This window comes from Elgaria multicarinata, chromosome 3 (genome assembly GCF_023053635.1).
Source record: "Elgaria multicarinata webbii isolate HBS135686 ecotype San Diego chromosome 3, rElgMul1.1.pri, whole genome shotgun sequence".
NCBI lineage: Eukaryota > Metazoa > Chordata > Lepidosauria > Squamata > Anguidae > Elgaria > Elgaria multicarinata.
Genome location: NC_086173.1, coordinates 45,321,297 through 45,337,766, shown reverse-complemented (window position 1 = coordinate 45,337,766; position 16,470 = coordinate 45,321,297). Strand labels below are relative to the sequence as shown.

The following is a 16,470-nucleotide window of genomic DNA, read 5'->3' as shown; positions in this document are numbered from 1 at the left end:
AGTTATTCTGAGATATTCCTGACTGAATTTGTCACAGTTTCCACCCCACTTCTTTTGCAATAATCCCGAGGTCCACAACTAGTGTGCCTCCCACTTGCAAAGCCAACCAGATGTGAGGGGCATGTGCATGGATATCGGATGTGTGCAGGAGTTACCACCGATTGTGCTTTTTTAAAAATACTAACATCTCTGTGAAGAAGCACATATTCGACACAGTTCATATCCCCACCCCCCATTAGGGTGACCACATGAAAAGAAGGACAGGGCTCCTGTATCTTTAACAGTTGCATAGAAAAGGGAATTTCAGTAGGTGTCATTTGGATATATGGAGAACCGGGTGAAATTCCCTCTTCATCACAACAGTTAAAGCTGCATGAGCTATACTAGAGTGCCCAGATTTAAAAGAGGGCAGGGCACCTGCAGTTTTAACTGTGGTGATGAAGAGGGAATTTCACCAGGTTCTCCATATATACAAATGACACCTGCTGAAATTTCCTTTTCCGTACAACTGTTAAAGATACAGGAGCCCTGTCCTCCTTTTCATATGGTCACCCTACCCCCCCTCCATGTGTTGCTGCTTGTTTGCACTGGTGCACATCCCTCACAAATAATTTAAAAAAATCCTGTGCCCCATAGCCACCTGCCTAGCCCCGCCCACTTCTACCGATATGCAGGCACAAGTGCTGTAACGAGGCACACGTGCTCCCGCAACGGCACTCCTGTAATTGCAGGAAAGATCACTCACGTGTGTGCCGTGAGTGCCGATCGTGGAAGTGGGAAAATTCAGGAGCAGCCCTTTTCCATTACGAAAGGGCTGCAGGTGCAGATTAGCCCATGGTTGTAGGAAAGACTTGTAACTTATAAATCATCTTTGGGGTTAGAATGAGGCCATTTGGCATGTGGAGGATGCAGAGATGGGTGAGGGTAGCTAGATCAAAAAGGTTCTGTAGGAATTCACCATTCTAATCTTCTCCCAGTGGAGGCTTGGAGCTCCGAAGTCATTGGGGCGATGAATCCACCCCGGGTTTCAGTCAGAACCAGTCAGAACTCTAAAGGACCTCACTCCATTAAGAGTTCTGACTGGTTCTGACCAAAACCTGGAGCGGATTCACCGCCCCACTGACATGGGGGGGGGCAGCCTCCACTGCCCAAATGCCCGGAATCAACTGCACAGAAACCAGCAATAGTTTGCAGTCTTGAAGCATTGCAGATCAATGTTTATGGAAGGTTAGGGTGACCATATGGAAAGGAGGACAGGGCTCCTGGATCTTTAACAGTTGCATAGAAAAGGGAATTTCAGCAGGTGTCGTTTGTATATATGGAGAACCTGGTGAAATTCCCTCTTCATCACAGCAGTTAAAGCTGCAGGAGCTACACTAGAGTGACCAGATTTAAAAGAGGGCAGGGCTCCTGCAGCTTTAACCATTGTGATGAAGAGGGAATTTCACCAGGTTCCCCATATATACAAATGACACCTGCTGAAATTTCCTTTTCAATACAACTGTTAAAGATACAGGAGCCCTGTCCTCCTTTTCATATGGTCACCCTATGGAAGGTGTCACAATGATCATCTCTCCCAACATGCATTTAAACTTTCTTTCCTGCCAGCAGGAAAGGAAAAACGGAGGGGATACCTGCTCCATGTAAATCATTGGGTGATCTCAGAGATGCTGGTTTTCCCCATGATGTGTACCCATGCTGAGAAGCCACTGCGAATCACAGCTTGCTCTCATTGCATATATTCATGGGCCTTATTATCTATGACATTCCCCACCAATCCTCCCTTCATGCAGGAATCCTGGAAAATGTGGATCCCTTGCCCGTCCCCTCCAGAGCATCCCCTAATGTTCTCACAATCAGGAATCTAGCTCCAAGAACTGGAAGGGTTGGAAATAAATGTGTGGAAATGTGAGCTGGCTTCTCAGCCAAGGTAAGACAGGGTTAACTTGTTATGAAACCTTATAGAGATGGAGAAAGCTTCAGGTGCAGACAGGCATCAAGTCGTGGAAAGAGGATGGGACCTATTGAATGAGAAGGAACGCACAAAAGGTTCTCTCCAGGCCTGAGAAAGAAAAGGGGGGGGGGATTGTGATGGCTTAAAGTTGAGAAGTGTCACCATTGCTTCCTCTTTGGGGAGAAGGAGAAAAACAGAGGCTATGGGATAGAGCAAAAAGAAAGTGGAGATTACACTTCAGGTTGAAGATGGAATAATTTTAAAGGGACAGCACCAGCTATCTCTCTCCACATAAGTTAGGGGTAGGGGACCTCTGGCCTAGGGGCCAAATCCAGCTCTCCTGAAGTCCCAGTTTGGCTCTTCAGGATTCCCAGGGTGCCCGAGGCCACTTCACCTGGCCCCAACCCCTTTTGCCAATCCACCAATCATTTGATGATTTCTCAGTTGAAATGCCTCTCCTAAGGCTTCGTTAAGTGACCATATCCTGACACATTCTGTATGTTTGACCCTGTTCCTTTTGCATTGGTTTCACCACTTTTGCCTTCAACCTCACCCACCACTAGAATACGGCCACCAAGAGGTCCAAAATTGAATCTGGCCTTCAGTCTGAGAGAGGTTTTCCATTCCTGACATGGCTGGTTCTCAGATCAGGGGTGGGGTGTCTCAAAGCCTTTTATTTTTGTCCATTTCTAATGATTCGAAATGAGGCAGAGATTCTCCTCTTGATGAGTGGGAAACCTTGCATAACCTCTGAACGGTGGCATAAGGATTGGGAACTGGAGGCCGCTGGGCCAAATCCAGTGGTTGTAACAACAGGATTTGCAAGTAGGTGGGAAGGAACCATCCCGGCACATCACATTCTTCAGTTTGCCCTCTAGCAAAACTGCTTGCTGGCTAGGGCAACTGGCCAATTCACACATGCATACGCATGGCTTGCTTTCCGGTTACTTGATGACTCAGCACTTGATGACTCAAGAACTGGAAGTGTAAACTCATCCCATTGAAACACCTTGTGCTGGTTGGAGGTGCGCTGAACTGCAATAAAATTCTGTCTTTGGTGTTTGAGCGTTGATAACTTCATTTGTATGTAGTGGTAATTATAATTCTTTTCAAAAAAAAACCATGTTGATTTATTAAGCACTGTGTAATTTCAAAAACAGATTTTTTTTAATGGAATGAAAAAAAAATCAAAAGCCTGCTTGAAGGCTTCCAATCTATATAAACTAATCAACACTAGGGTGACCATATAAAAAGGAGGACAGGGTTCCTGTATCTTTAAAAGTTGTATTGAAAAGGGAATTTCTGCAGGTGTCATTTGTATATATGGGGAACCTGGTGAAATTCCCTCTTCATCACCACAGTTAAAGCTGCAGGTGCCCTGCCCTCTTTTAAATCTGGTCACTCTGGTATAGCTCCTGCACTTTAACTGTTGTGATGAAGGGGGAATTTTACCAGGTTCTCCATATATCCAAATGACACCTGCTGAAATTCCCTTTTCTATGCAACTGTTAAAGATCTCCTTTTCATATGGTCACACTAGTCAACACTTAATGCTGTAGTGATGGCCATGCTTGTATGAAGCAGGCCAATATGGCGGGGTGGGTGGTCTTCCTTGTATGTTTTGATTGTGGTTGCTGAACAGTAAGAGACAGGATACCATAGACTACTAGCCAGAAGGAGGAGGAGGAGGAGGAGGAGGAGGAGGAGGAGGAGGAGGAGGAGGAGGAGAAGGAGAAGAAGAAGAAGAAGAAGAAGAAGAAGAAGAAGAAGAAGAAGAAGAAGAAGAAGAAGAAGAAGAAGAAGAAGAAGAAGAAGAAGAAGAAGAATTAGGTAGGCCTTGATCTGATCCAGCAAGGTTCTTATGTTCTCATGCAAGAGTTAAGAGTTTGGCAAGGTTTCACATTGCCAGGGGGGGAAAGGAGGTGTATCACCAAAAAAGGGGGGGGCAAATGGGAACACATGTTAATTTAGATGCAATTTCAGCAAAATTACTATAATTTGAATAGAAATACAATTCAACATCATGGGGAAGACTGTGACCAGGTCACCCATGCCCTCCTTGCTCAGTCTGCTGTCCAGGTGTTGCTAACTGTTGATGGACAACTTCAAGCTGTTCTCCCTCTTCATGTTTCTTTATCTTTAAACTGGACCTGGGCTGGACAGCCCATCAGAGAACCCCTTCAGATAGCTGAGTGTCCTCTGCAACTTGGTGAAAATTCAAGGTTTGAAATTGTGAACTATTTTATTGTTTGCTACATCCACACCTTCGTCATATTAGATTTAAGGACAGTGTAAAATCTGACTTTCAAAAAGGAGTTTTTTGCATTCACTTCTTTTAGAATCAGAATCATAGAAGAGTAGAGTTGGAAGGGGCCTACAAGGCCATCGAGTCCAACCCCCTGCTCAGTGCAGGAATCCACCCTAAAGCATCCCTGACAGATGCTTGTCCAGCTTTAGCTTGTCCAGCTTTAGCTCTAAGTAGTTTTTAAAAAGAGCACAGTCAGCTCCCTTTCTACTGTAGATGCACAACTGAGTGTTGACAAGAGTGCAGACAAGGAGATTCATGATGACCTCAAATGCTAGGAAGATGGGTAAGGCTTCTCTCCATGCTGTGGTCAGCCGAGTCCACACCCACTGCAATTTCCCATCAGGGAACATGGATGACCTGCGATGGGTTTGTATAAATGGGAACACTGAGATGAAAGCCTGGGCTGGGGCAACACCTCCATCTCCTCAAAGCTCAGACGACAGAACGTAATTCCAGGTTGGGGCAACGTAGCTGGAGCCAGTGGGGAAAAGGCCAATTCTAGCCTGCACTCACAGCTACAGGTGACACAGGTGTGTCGTGAAGAAACCTGCATTATCTCCAGAGCACAGTAGTGTTTCATCAAAGATCGGGCGGGAAGATATTTTGCTCGGCTGCAGCAGTGCCAGAACTGAACTGGGGACAAATCAACGTATCAATAGGCCACGGGGAGAGTGGAATTTATTAGCCTGGCTCTTCTGATGCTTAGTACGTGACATCTGGCTGCCAAATCCCCTAGGACGAGGGTCGCTTTATCCCTAGACAAAGGAGTCCAAGGGTTTGGAATGCAGGGAGAGGGTGGAGAAAGAGCCTTGAATCAAGAGAACAGCGGGAGGCCCAGTCCCCAGCGTTGGCAGCAATGCACCCTCTGTTAATCACATTACTCAGCAGCTTATGCACACGCGGTTTAGCATATTGGCTTCCCCCATTGTGACCTCTGTTCCCAACCCCTAATGCTAGGCCCTTGTCTCTCTCTCCCCGCCCTGCTGCAGCCACCTTTTTTTTTTTCATTGGCTAATCAAGTGCAAGGGATAGATTGGAACATGCCAAGAGGGTGTTGTCAATATGTAAACACATCCATTTTGAAGAGTGAAGTGGGATGGGATTCAATGACAAGACCTCACAGCCAATTACAGGGTGTTGCATTGGTCAACTTTCCATTTGTGGTCCCCCCACCACCACCACTTTTCTTCTTCTTCTGAATAGAATCAGTGTCAGTTGCACAAGCACTCTGGGTGTGGCTGGTTTATTTTATGTTATCCTGATGAGCAAGCAGTGACTAAAATACAAATGTTGAATTTGGCAAGCCGAGCAGGTCATCATTTCCTTTCCTTTTCCCTATTGAACAGGGCCCGGGGCTTTCAGCTTCAGCCTGACGTGCGGAGCAAGACTGAGCTCATCGCATAATAGTGACTTTGTGCAAACGCCGTAAACAACTCCAGGCAGAGCTGATAAACCTGCAATGCTGATCCTAGCATAACAAGCTAAACATCTGGAAGCATCTCCTCTGGTCCCAGTAGTTCTTCTGGAACATTTTAATGAATAACTGGAGATCAGATAAAACTCAAAAGTGAGGTGGAATGCTAAAGTTCTTGGCAAAAGTGGCCTATATTTTCAAAAGGAAGGATAAGCAGAGAGAGAACAGCAGTGCCGAATGCTGAAGTGCAAACACAGTAGGTGGGCAGAGGACAACAGACGCAATTAAGAACCTAGAATTGGTGGCTTGTGAAGAAAAGCTGGGGAGGGGGAAGGGAAAGAGCATATTAAGCTTTAAAAATAGGAAGGGCATGGTGTAGGCCAATGATTTCAACTGGTGGGTTGCGACTCAAAAATGACTTGTGAGATCAATCCAGATGGGTCATGGCAAATCTGTTGCCACCATGTTGGGCATGGAGAAAATTGTAGAAGTGGGATCGCATGTTGCAGGTTAGGAGTCCAAAGTGGGACTTGGATCTGGACCAATTGAACACCACTGGTGTAGGCAACCTGGTGTCCTCCAGTTGCTTTGGATTACAATTCTCATAATCCTTGGCTATTGGCTATGGTAGCTGAGGCTGATGGTAGTTGTAGTCCAATGCATGTGTAGGGCACCAGGTGGCCTACTCCTGGTGTAGTCTTTGAGAGGGAAGGCAAGAGAAATTATACTGAACTTGAAGCAAATTTCAGAAGGGTAGCAGGAAAAAACTTCCTAAATGATGAGTTGTAGATGGACCTTAAGAGCATCACACTGGAAGGTACTGCCAATGATTTTTATTTACCCTTCAAGATAAAGATTTCCAGGGCAGCTTACAAGTTAAAATCAGAGAACATACAAACAAATATAAAACTCAAACAAACGGTAGAAAAAAGCAAGACAATGAAATAGATAAATTAAATGGACCAGAACATGTAAAGTAGATGCCAGGCGAGCTTCTGTGATGAGTGTATTCCATAAGGAAGACTCTGGCTCTGAGAACACTCCTTTCTCTCATTGACATGTGCCTCACCCTGGCAGGGCAGAAGCACCCAGCGGAGATTCACAGGCAGGCTTGAATTATTATGGGATGAAAGTAGCATGTCCAGCAGTGTCAAAAGAACCACTGACATTAAAAGCTGAATAATTGAAGTTCATAGGGTGAGTGTGTAAACATTGGGCAGGCTGGTTCAAATACGAAGGAACTGGAGAGGATACCTTCCATGCCCTAGCTCCCTTGACCTGTTCTCTCCTCCACCATCAAATCGTTTACAAAGAAACAAAATGATCCATGAAAAAAGATTGGCACAAGTGAACCTTTCACAATCCTGACTGCAGTGTCTGGGGTTTTGGTGAATTTGGAACAAGCATAGTTGAGGAGAAAAGTCTAGAAACACTAGGGTAGGGTTTGCTGAAGGCTCCAAGATGCAAACCCCAAGAGGAAGGTCTGATCCAGCATGGCACTTCTGATGTTCTTAAGGTCTTTGTGACTCTTTCATAATCCCAGTCCATGACTCAGTCTTTCTACATCAGCCTGGAGCAATCTGCTGTCCTCCAGAAGTGCAACACCCATCATTCCCAGCCAGCCTAGCCATAAATTATGGCAGTTGTAGTCCAGCACATCTGGAAGGCACCAGGTTGGGAAAGGTAGTCTACAAACTGCCCTCCTCATCCGTGCCACTATTCACTCGTTGACCTCTACCAAAACTTGCCAAACTATTCTGCGCCAGATACTACACAATAAGCATGCAGGAAGTATCCATACATTCTTACAGAACATGAAGTGTTGTGAGCCCTTCCTCTTTACCGTTTGGCTATATTTTACTCTTAGGAATCTGAATTCTCCATTAGATTCATGTGCAGAGCATAGGAATTAACAGCACCATCCTACGCATGCATCCGCCAGAGTCCTAGTTTCAATTAGGCTAAGTATGTGTAGAATTGCAGCCTAACAGTCCTTGCAAGTAAATTTTACTGTGTTAAGCCTAATGCCTTATTAATGTATTTAGAATTTCATCCTAAATGTGAATCAGGATGTCCCCAGGTCAAATCCCACTTCAGCCATGAACTCGCTAGGTGGCCCTAAGACAGCCTCTCTCTCTCTCTCAGCTTTAGCCCTCCAGAGTCAGCAACCTGCAGGGTTGTTGTAAGGATGGCTGCAGCAATGCAAAGTAAAGTAAAGGGAGAGGATTGTAGCTCAGTGGTAGAGGCATCTCCAGGTACAACTAGGAAAGATCAATCTAAAATCCAGGAGAGCTGTTGTCAATACTGAACTAGATGGACTAATAGTCTGACCCAGTTAGAAAACTTCTTCCTATGTTCCTAAAATTAAAAAAATAGTGCACAGATACAAGAGCACTGTTGTGCAGACCCCCTCTCACATCCTCAGTTTAAGTGCTAATTGCTGTTCTCTGTACATTTCTGGTTCACTAGCAATATGTTTTACATTGTGTCATTTCACCCATTGGTTAGGATGACCGGTTAATTTGTTTTAAAAATGTACTTATAACCCTCATTTCAGGGGGAAATTGAAAGTACTTGGAAACCTTTGATAGTCAGAAGCCAAAAGGGAGTCCCAACAGAGGTTACGATGCATAGGAAGCAACCTCACCCTAGATCCGTAATCTAGAACATTGTGGCGGGCTGGGTCCGTGTGAACCCCAGAAAACTGCATAAAATATACAGGGAAAGGGACTGCGTTCCTTCAGCTCTCCCACTTCTTTTCCCTTAAAGCTTTCTCCCCAAACTAATTCCTCATGCCTCCCTTTGTTCCTTGCTTTCCATCCTTGAAAGGAGTGTGAACAAAAACGTTACAAAAGAAATTTGTAAAGGGTCAGGGGTCTGGATAAAAGGCCAAGGATGGTAGTCTGTAGAACAATGCTCTCCTAATAAGTGACATGGGGCAAACAGAGTCCTTCCCCTAGGATGAAATCAGCATATTGTACATCCTGTTTCCTGTACCCAAAGGTGGCTTCAAATCTAGTCGATCTTCCTGAAAAGAATGTGGACTTCCTCAGTGTAGTGTTTTTGTACAATTCTTTCATTACATTTCCTATTTTGCTTCACCCCTGACTCCCAAGCGTTTTTATATCAAATGAAGTTTGAGCCCCACTCCCACTAGAAGAGTCCCGTTTTCTTTCTCTTCCAAACCAAAAGGTATCTCTTGGAGATACTAGCATAGCCTTAAATAGCCGGATTATCCATAACTTTCCCTTGAGCAGTGCATATTTTTTGTTGCAGTGATTCATGTGAAAGATTCCACATCAACTGAAAATATTACATCATATCTTGTAATATACTAACACTTGAAGTGGGATTTAGCATAAAGACCTTTGTGGATATTCACACAAGCAAGCAGCTGTCAACTTAAGTTTCCCCAACCAACAGATCCTGCTTATTTAGCATCCCAAAAGAAAGCTTGGAAGAGAGAATTGCTTCTCCACTGCAGGGAAAAAAATATCCCTGCTTGGCAGGAGAAAAACATTGCCTTTACAGCAAGTTAATTTATAAAGAGACTGCAGATGAGTGAGGCTCCCCTTCCCCCTCCCAATCCTGGGAACATAACAGAGTAAGGACCAGATTCTGGAAAACCAAGGGCGTTCCCAGAACACTGCTCAACTTTAAGCCTGTTGTTCCAGTGGAGTAAGTTGAAACAGGAAGTTTGAATATTTGTGCAACACAATACATTCTTTCCTCCTAGCACAAACCAATGGCCCAAATTAAACATTCTGTGCAACAGCAGACCCCAGGTGACATAATTTTAGGGTAACCCTAGCGTTTACTCCCAGCTTTCAAATGGTTTTAAGGCTAAAGACTGCAACATGCACAGCTTACATTCTTTTCCTTTCCCATTTCTTAAAACAGAAATTTAATTACATCCAGGAGTGGGCAGTTTAGCGAACTATAGGGCCACACCTCTGCTTTTAAGCACTGGGTAATGTCATGATTGCTTTTGTCACAGTGCCATGTCCTACAGACACCCAGTGATATTCACGAACACCCCCAAAATCCAGTACCCTCCAATATTTCCTTTCGGATGAATTTTGACAGCTGGCCCTTCATCCTATTAAGCAGTTCACAGTATGAAATATTGTCTCTTGCATTACCTGTATATGCATTGGGGAACCTATTTCAGTCAGAACACACAATCCACTTGAGCAGCATGCTAGAAGTTGTACAAGATATGAAAATTCTGGCTGAGGTGAAGGGCAGGGCTGTTGTTTAAGTCAGAAAACAGTAACTGGATTTGCTTGGTCTTTTTCTTCTTTAAGCAGAATAGCAGGTACTTGTTATGTGTAGCATTTAGCATAAACTACCCCTTCAGCTTTTTCTGCTTGGTTGTCCTCCTGCCCAAGTGATCTAATATTGTAGCAGCAGAGGTGGAGGCTACAGATTCTACTGGAACACTAATGGCAAACTTAGCTTCCTAAAAGTCTCACTTTTCTTTTAAAAAGTAAAGCTTCATTTTTAGCTATTGTAAGAACAAACTTAAAGCTTAAAAGTGACTGGGCAAACAAAATGGACATTTGGATTTTACTGTACATAATACACACATCCTTGGTCTTCCGGTAAATCAAAAAGGCAGCATGAGACATAATAAAATCCTCATGACTAAATTTGTGGAGCTCTGTGATCTTAGCTGCATCCTGTGGTGGTTCTGTATTGTTTTGCTCTTTAAATGTTAAGATTTGATAGTAGGAAAATGCAAAAACAGAGCACAATACAGAAGCACCACAGGATATGCAACTACAGAAATTTGTTCTAGAATTAACCAAAAAACCACCTGCAACTTGGGTTCTAGAAACATTTAGAAGTGCTACTCTGCGGCACTTGTACTAGTACTCACATAATGCACTCTTAAAGATGGTATAGGTTCTGGAGCTTAGGATGAGCACTTCTACCAAAAGCAAGATGCTCAACAGCAAGGGATTAATTATATCCTATTGCTATCCTCCCAGATGCTTCTAGGAACCTTACATACTCTTCAATGAAAATGGCATCCAGGCTGGTTTGTCAACTTTCAACTATTTTTGTTGAAAAAGTAAAATTACAATGACCTAGAAATAGCAGCTATTTCATTATCTGATAAGTGGCAACTCAATTTTCCTGAAACATTACATCATGTTATACCTGTTGTAGCAGAGGCAGCAATAAGTCATGAGTGAATCCTAGTTATGGGTTAAATTGGAATCAGCAATGACAATACTTGCCTAAGCGCAAGATAGACTACTCAGTTCTATGTTTAAAATAAGTTTACCCTGTCCCTATAGGTAAAACCATGTTTCCTATTCCTGAAGACTCAAGGCTAGGTCATGTTCAGTGTTGGAAATGATTGGCAGCATATATAATTGGGCACCCAACTTGTTTGATACGGTTAAATCGAAGAGAAGACATGCAAGTTCCCCAACTAGATGACGTTACACCCATTTTGTTTACTGCAGCGCTTTATTTTCCTTTCACAATGACGTGTTGGGCATTACAATTCTCAACTTCAGGATGACTTACAAATTTTGGTTTTCTACTGTCATATGACAACATTAAGGCAACGTACAAAAATCTTACATAAATTAAACCTGATGATTAAATTTACAGGTGTCAATGCAAACATTGGAGCAACTCAAGTTGAGCAACCATTTGCCCTGTAACGTCTTGCTGGGATACAGATGGGCAAGGAAAGAAAAACAGGTTCATAAGGCTTGGATGAGATATGTTTCCAACCCTGCTAGGAACAGTGGCAAGACAAAAATGGCCATCCTTTTCACAAACTCTTGCCAGCCTCAACAATAGTGATTTGGAATTCTTAGCGCTTTGTGTAGTGGAAGTCTGATCTTTTGTTACCCTGTACAGATCTAGCCTCAAACTCCATTGTTACATTGCTGGTTACACTGAGACCACTGTCCCAGGTAGTTACAGACACAAGTTAAACCTTTGTACTGTATGAATGCCATCTGTACTAGGTCCTAGGCCAGATGTGTATAGGGTACAGTTATACTGCTATGTACAAAGGGAACAGTTAACTTGAGTACAGGTCATATCAGCAACAGGTAGACATCCTCACAGGATTATTGGAGACAGACTTCCCAATGACAATGTTTTGAAGAGAAGGCTTATTCCAGTTTCATGAGGCTAGCATGAGGTGTATATATTTGCCCAGGCAAATTTATACTGGTGAAAAAAAACTCATGCAGCAAATGCTGCGCATCTGCCAATAGTCCATTTAGAAGCATTTACGGTGGACAATGGATGGGCCAGACTCATCATATTCCTGCTTGCTGATCCACATCTGCTGGAAGGTAGAGAGAGATGCAAGGATGGATCCACCAATCCAGACTGAGTATTTGCGCTCAGGAGGAGCAATGATCTGCAAGTAAATGAAGAAGAATTAGAGAGGTCCAACTATACATGTATTTAGTTCTCTAACTTGTGAAATCTGCCTTAATTCCCCCCCCCCTAGAGAAGAGCAGAATTTATAACATAATAGCCCCCAGCCCCAGGAGTCAAGTGTCTTGTAGCACTAAACTTTCAATGCAGTTGCCCTCACCTTGATCTTCATTGTGCTGGGAGCCAGTGCTGTGATCTCCTTCTGCATTCTGTCTGCAATTCCAGGATACATTGTGGTACCACCAGACAATACTGTGTTGGCATACAGGTCCTTCCTGATATCTACATCACACTTCATAATAGAGTTGAAAGTGGTCTCATGAATGCCACAGGATTCCATACCTAAGTGAAAATGATTTCCATTATTATAGTGCAATTCAGCTATCTTATTTTAAGCAGACTGCTTTAGCTATTTAATATACACAAACCACTATGTGCACACAATATACATACACACATCCTTGGATTTAGCATATGGAGCATGTCGAGTTGTTACCACTGCCATTCAATGCTTACCTAGGAAAGATGGTTGGAAGAGAGCTTCTGGACACCTAAACCTCTCATTTCCAATGGTGATCACCTGACCATCAGGTAATTCATAGCTCTTCTCCAGGGAGGAAGAGGAAGCAGCTGTGGCCATCTCCTGCTCGAAGTCCAAGGCAACATAGCACAACTTCTCCTTTATGTCACGTACAATTTCCCTTTCAGCTGTGGTAGTGAAGCTGTAGCCTCTTTCTGTCAGAATCTTCATGAGGTAGTCTGTGAGGTCACGGCCAGCCAAATCAAGTCGCAGGATGGCATGAGGAAGGGCATAGCCCTCATAGATGGGCACAGTATGTGTGACACCATCTCCAGAGTCCATTACAATACCAGTAGTACGACCAGAGGCATATAGGGACAACACAGCCTGAATGGCCACATACATGGCTGGAGTGTTGAATGTCTCAAACATGATCTAAAGAGAAAAGCAAATTGTTGTAAATCAGTGTACGCTTCATTACACTAGCACACACATGCTAACATGCAAGGTACTTGATGTAGGGGGAAAACCAAAAGAAAGCAGGCAGAAAAACAACAGAAACCTGAGAGACTTCAAGGAAGGAAATGCCAGGAGAGTACAGAACCCTGAAAATAATGAGAGAAGAGAAGTTGTAACTTGAAAGAAAAATGGTGGTGAAATGGGTGAAAAGAATAAATAGAACAACTGCACTAATGCTGTACCTGTGTCATCTTCTCTCTGTTGGCCTTGGGATTCAAAGGAGCTTCTGTCAGCAGTACAGGATGTTCCTCAGGGGCAACTCGAAGCTCATTGTAGAAAGTGTGATGCCAGATTTTCTCCATATCATCCCAGTTGGTGACAATACCGTGTTCAATGGGGTACTTCAGGGTTAAGATACCTCTCTTGCTTTGAGCCTCATCACCTACATAGCTATCTTTCTGACCCATGCCAACCATGACACCCTAAGAGAAAAAAGAGATATTAGTACATTACAGGAATAAAGCAGTCTTACATGGAACAAATACATGCAAAGGTACAATAATAGCCCTGGCTGCTTAGCAACTAACCTGGTGGCGTGGGCGTCCAACAATTGAGGGGAACACAGCACGAGGAGCATCATCTCCAGCAAAGCCTGCTTTGCACATACCGGAGCCATTGTCAATAACAAGCGCTGCAATTTCTTCTTCCATTTTGCAGATCTGTTTTTGAGAGAAAAACCTTTTTAAAGCAACTTTAAAATACATACTACTGCTTCAGCAGTATTTTGGCACCATAAATAAATCCTCAGATGACACCTACAGCCTTTGGCCACTAGAGGCTGCTCTGGCAGCCTGCTATTCAAGTCCGGGACCCCACCCTCAACTACATTTCCACTACAGTCTAAGAGCTTGCCCTACTTCATTATTTGCCTTGTTCTACAGAAAAGCACTTAGCACTCTTATTCCTCAGCATTAAAGATTTGTCCAGAAGGTTTAACTCTACAATCCTGTAGACACCTGCTCAGAAGCCCTGCCAGCCTCAACAATAGCACTCTGGAATTCTTAGTGCTTTGTGTAGTGGACGACTGTCTTTTGTTACCCTGTACAGATCTAGCCTCAAACTCAATGGGGCTTATTCCCTACTTAATAGCATTGCAGTTTAAGTGACATCATAGATGTCACATTAATCCACCCACCCCTTCACTGCCAAAGTCCATTTTTTCATTTAAAAAAAAAAACTATTTTGTTAGTGTTTGAGATTCAGCAGTGTTTTTTGACTGACAATACTCTCGAAATGCTTCCCCTTCTATGCCGCAGTACTTCACAAACTATTCCTTACAATTCAGTACTAGAAAAACAAAGCTGCAGTTTTACTACAGTAAGCTCAACTAGCCCCATGACCCTTAGGAGAACCCCGCCCCCCACTGGAACATCCCAACTTTAAGAAACACACATAAGACTCATATTCCCACAAGGGAGGAAAAACAGTTCCATGAAGCTCACTGATCCTCTCAAGGGGCAAGGCAACCCAGGCCACAAAATTTCACACGCGGCCAAATCCTTTACTTATTGGATATTCAGAATCCACTCGCACGGAGTTCAATGGGCCTTATTCGGATGGACAGGGAACCACATACTAGAGCCGGCTACGAACAGCATGGCAAGGCGAGCCACCCCAAACACGACGCTCCCAACCCCCACCCCCACTCCGCGAAGTCCTACGCAGCCCTAGCCCCGCCCTCCACAAGCCCTCGCTCCCATCATCTCTCCCCTCCCCGCTTCAGCCGGGATGAACACGCCTTACGCGCCCCCTCCCCCCCCACAATACCTCACCCCTCCTTCCTATCATAAGCGTCGGCCAAACGAAGAGCCGTTACCAACCGCTCTGTCTCCCCCGCCTCCCCACATACATTTCTATGAGGGAAGCGAGAAGATTCGCGTTTCCCGCCCCATGACGTCAGCGACCAAGACCAGCCAACCACGTCCCAGATGCCCTCATGCGGCGAGCGGCCCCACCTCCTCCTGCTCACCCCATTCAAAGAGCCGTTACGAGCGCGAGGTCGCGCGAGCCCATCCCGTTTCAAGGAAACCCGCTAAGAACATTCAGCTGAGGGGAAAAGTGGGTGAGGGGGTAGGATGAAGCCATTTAACCGCCACCAACCGAAGGGTTTAAAAGGCGCCAATTCCCCCGAGAAATTAATCTGTCAGAACAAGTCTCGCGTTCCTCCCACCTAAGCACGAAAGGGTATGGAGAGGGGGAGGAAATAAAAGGAGGGCCCCAGCAAGGTGAGCAAGAGGCTGAATGCTGTACCTACCTGTAAGGAGGCGAGCGCTTTCAAGTGTGGGAAGAGAATAGGAGCTGCTACTGCTAGATCCGCTGCCGCCGGCTGAGTGAGACCGTCCGAGCGCCAAGCCCGCCCCTTTTATACCCAGGGGGCGCAGGCCCCCGCCTTACCAGCCGAGAACATCGCCATATATGGAGATCTTTCAGAAACACGAGCTCCCATTGGCTGGCGGGGGCCGGGCCACGTGGGGCGGACGAGGGAGGCTTGTCGGCGCCGCCTCCTCTATCAACCCGGGAATCGGCATGAGCAATGAGGCCGCAAGGGGGGTGGGGTGGGTGAATGGTCTGCCGGTTTTGCACGAGACCCCCCCCTTTCGCCCTAGCCCCACCATTTATTCTGTCAGAAATAAGAAGGTGCCGCCGTGGCCTTGGGCTGCTTCCCTCTCCCGCCCCACAGGCACACATGATAGCTCCAATTCCTGATGATGGGGGTTGCCACCATATCAAGCGGTGCAGCGGGATACACGCTTGTCGAGGCCGTCCCCCCTACCTACCCCATGGCTGGAGTACTACGGTTGCGGCCCTGGAGCATCCGGGGTCCTGACTACTGGCCTTCTGACTTGGCCGCATAGCAATGGGAGTCTTACGATGACAACAGGCTGGGCTTTTTCCATCCACCGGGGCTGTGATGCCCAACATAGCCATGGGACATCCTGCCCCCGGAAGACCACCGGGCTACCTGAATTACCATCGTGGTCTTCCTGACATGGCACGATTCCTAGGCCGCGACCACGGAGAACTTTCCTGGCGCTTTGCCACAGTGGTGCAGCTCCACGCTGAAGGCTTCCCCCAAGCCTTTGGCCATGCTGGTTGGGGGAGGATAGGGGTTGTAGTCTGGCGCTTGGGCAGGTCGGCTGTATGGCTTATACTGAGTGGATACAATAGCCCTCCTGTTGGGCTCAATTGCTGCTGCCTTTGCCCAGAAGCAGCCACAGTATGATTTTCAACATAGGCACAGAACCATCAAGGTGGGATGAGGGACACAGAATCCACAGCTAGGCAATACCTTTATTAAGGCCAACCAAAATGCCACAAAGGAGTGTGCAGGCTGAGTT

General features: G+C 45.3%; 1 protein-coding gene across 1 annotated transcript; it reads right to left on the bottom strand.

Annotated features, from left to right (window-relative positions):
- Positions 1–11,138: 11,138 nt before the first annotated feature.
- ACTG1 (actin gamma 1) lies at positions 11,139–15,478 on the bottom strand. The gene is made up of 6 exons (XM_063120080.1): positions 15,387–15,478; positions 13,660–13,791; positions 13,315–13,554; positions 12,610–13,048; positions 12,254–12,435; positions 11,139–12,073 (listed from the first exon to the last, which is right to left on the bottom strand). Exons 2-6 carry the CDS (start codon positions 13,780–13,782, stop codon positions 11,930–11,932), a joined length of 1,128 nt encoding a protein of 375 aa, XP_062976150.1. The 5' UTR covers positions 13,783–13,791; positions 15,387–15,478; the 3' UTR covers positions 11,139–11,929.
- Positions 15,479–16,470: the final 992 nt, after the last annotated feature.

What these genes read in the sequence shown, in the direction of transcription:
- ACTG1 (XM_063120080.1), bottom strand. Translation starts at nt 13,782, where the DNA reads ATGGAAGAAGAAATTGCAGCGCTTGTTATTGACAATGGCTCCGGTATG. An exon ending in CTTCCAACCATCTTTCCTAG is followed by an intron (nt 12,436 to 12,609) that starts GTAAGCATTGAA and finishes ATTTTCACTTAG; the next exon opens with GTATGGAATCCTGTGGCATT. An exon ending in CCAGCACAATGAAGATCAAG is followed by an intron (nt 12,074 to 12,253) that starts GTGAGGGCAACT and finishes ATTTACTTGCAG; the next exon opens with ATCATTGCTCCTCCTGAGCG.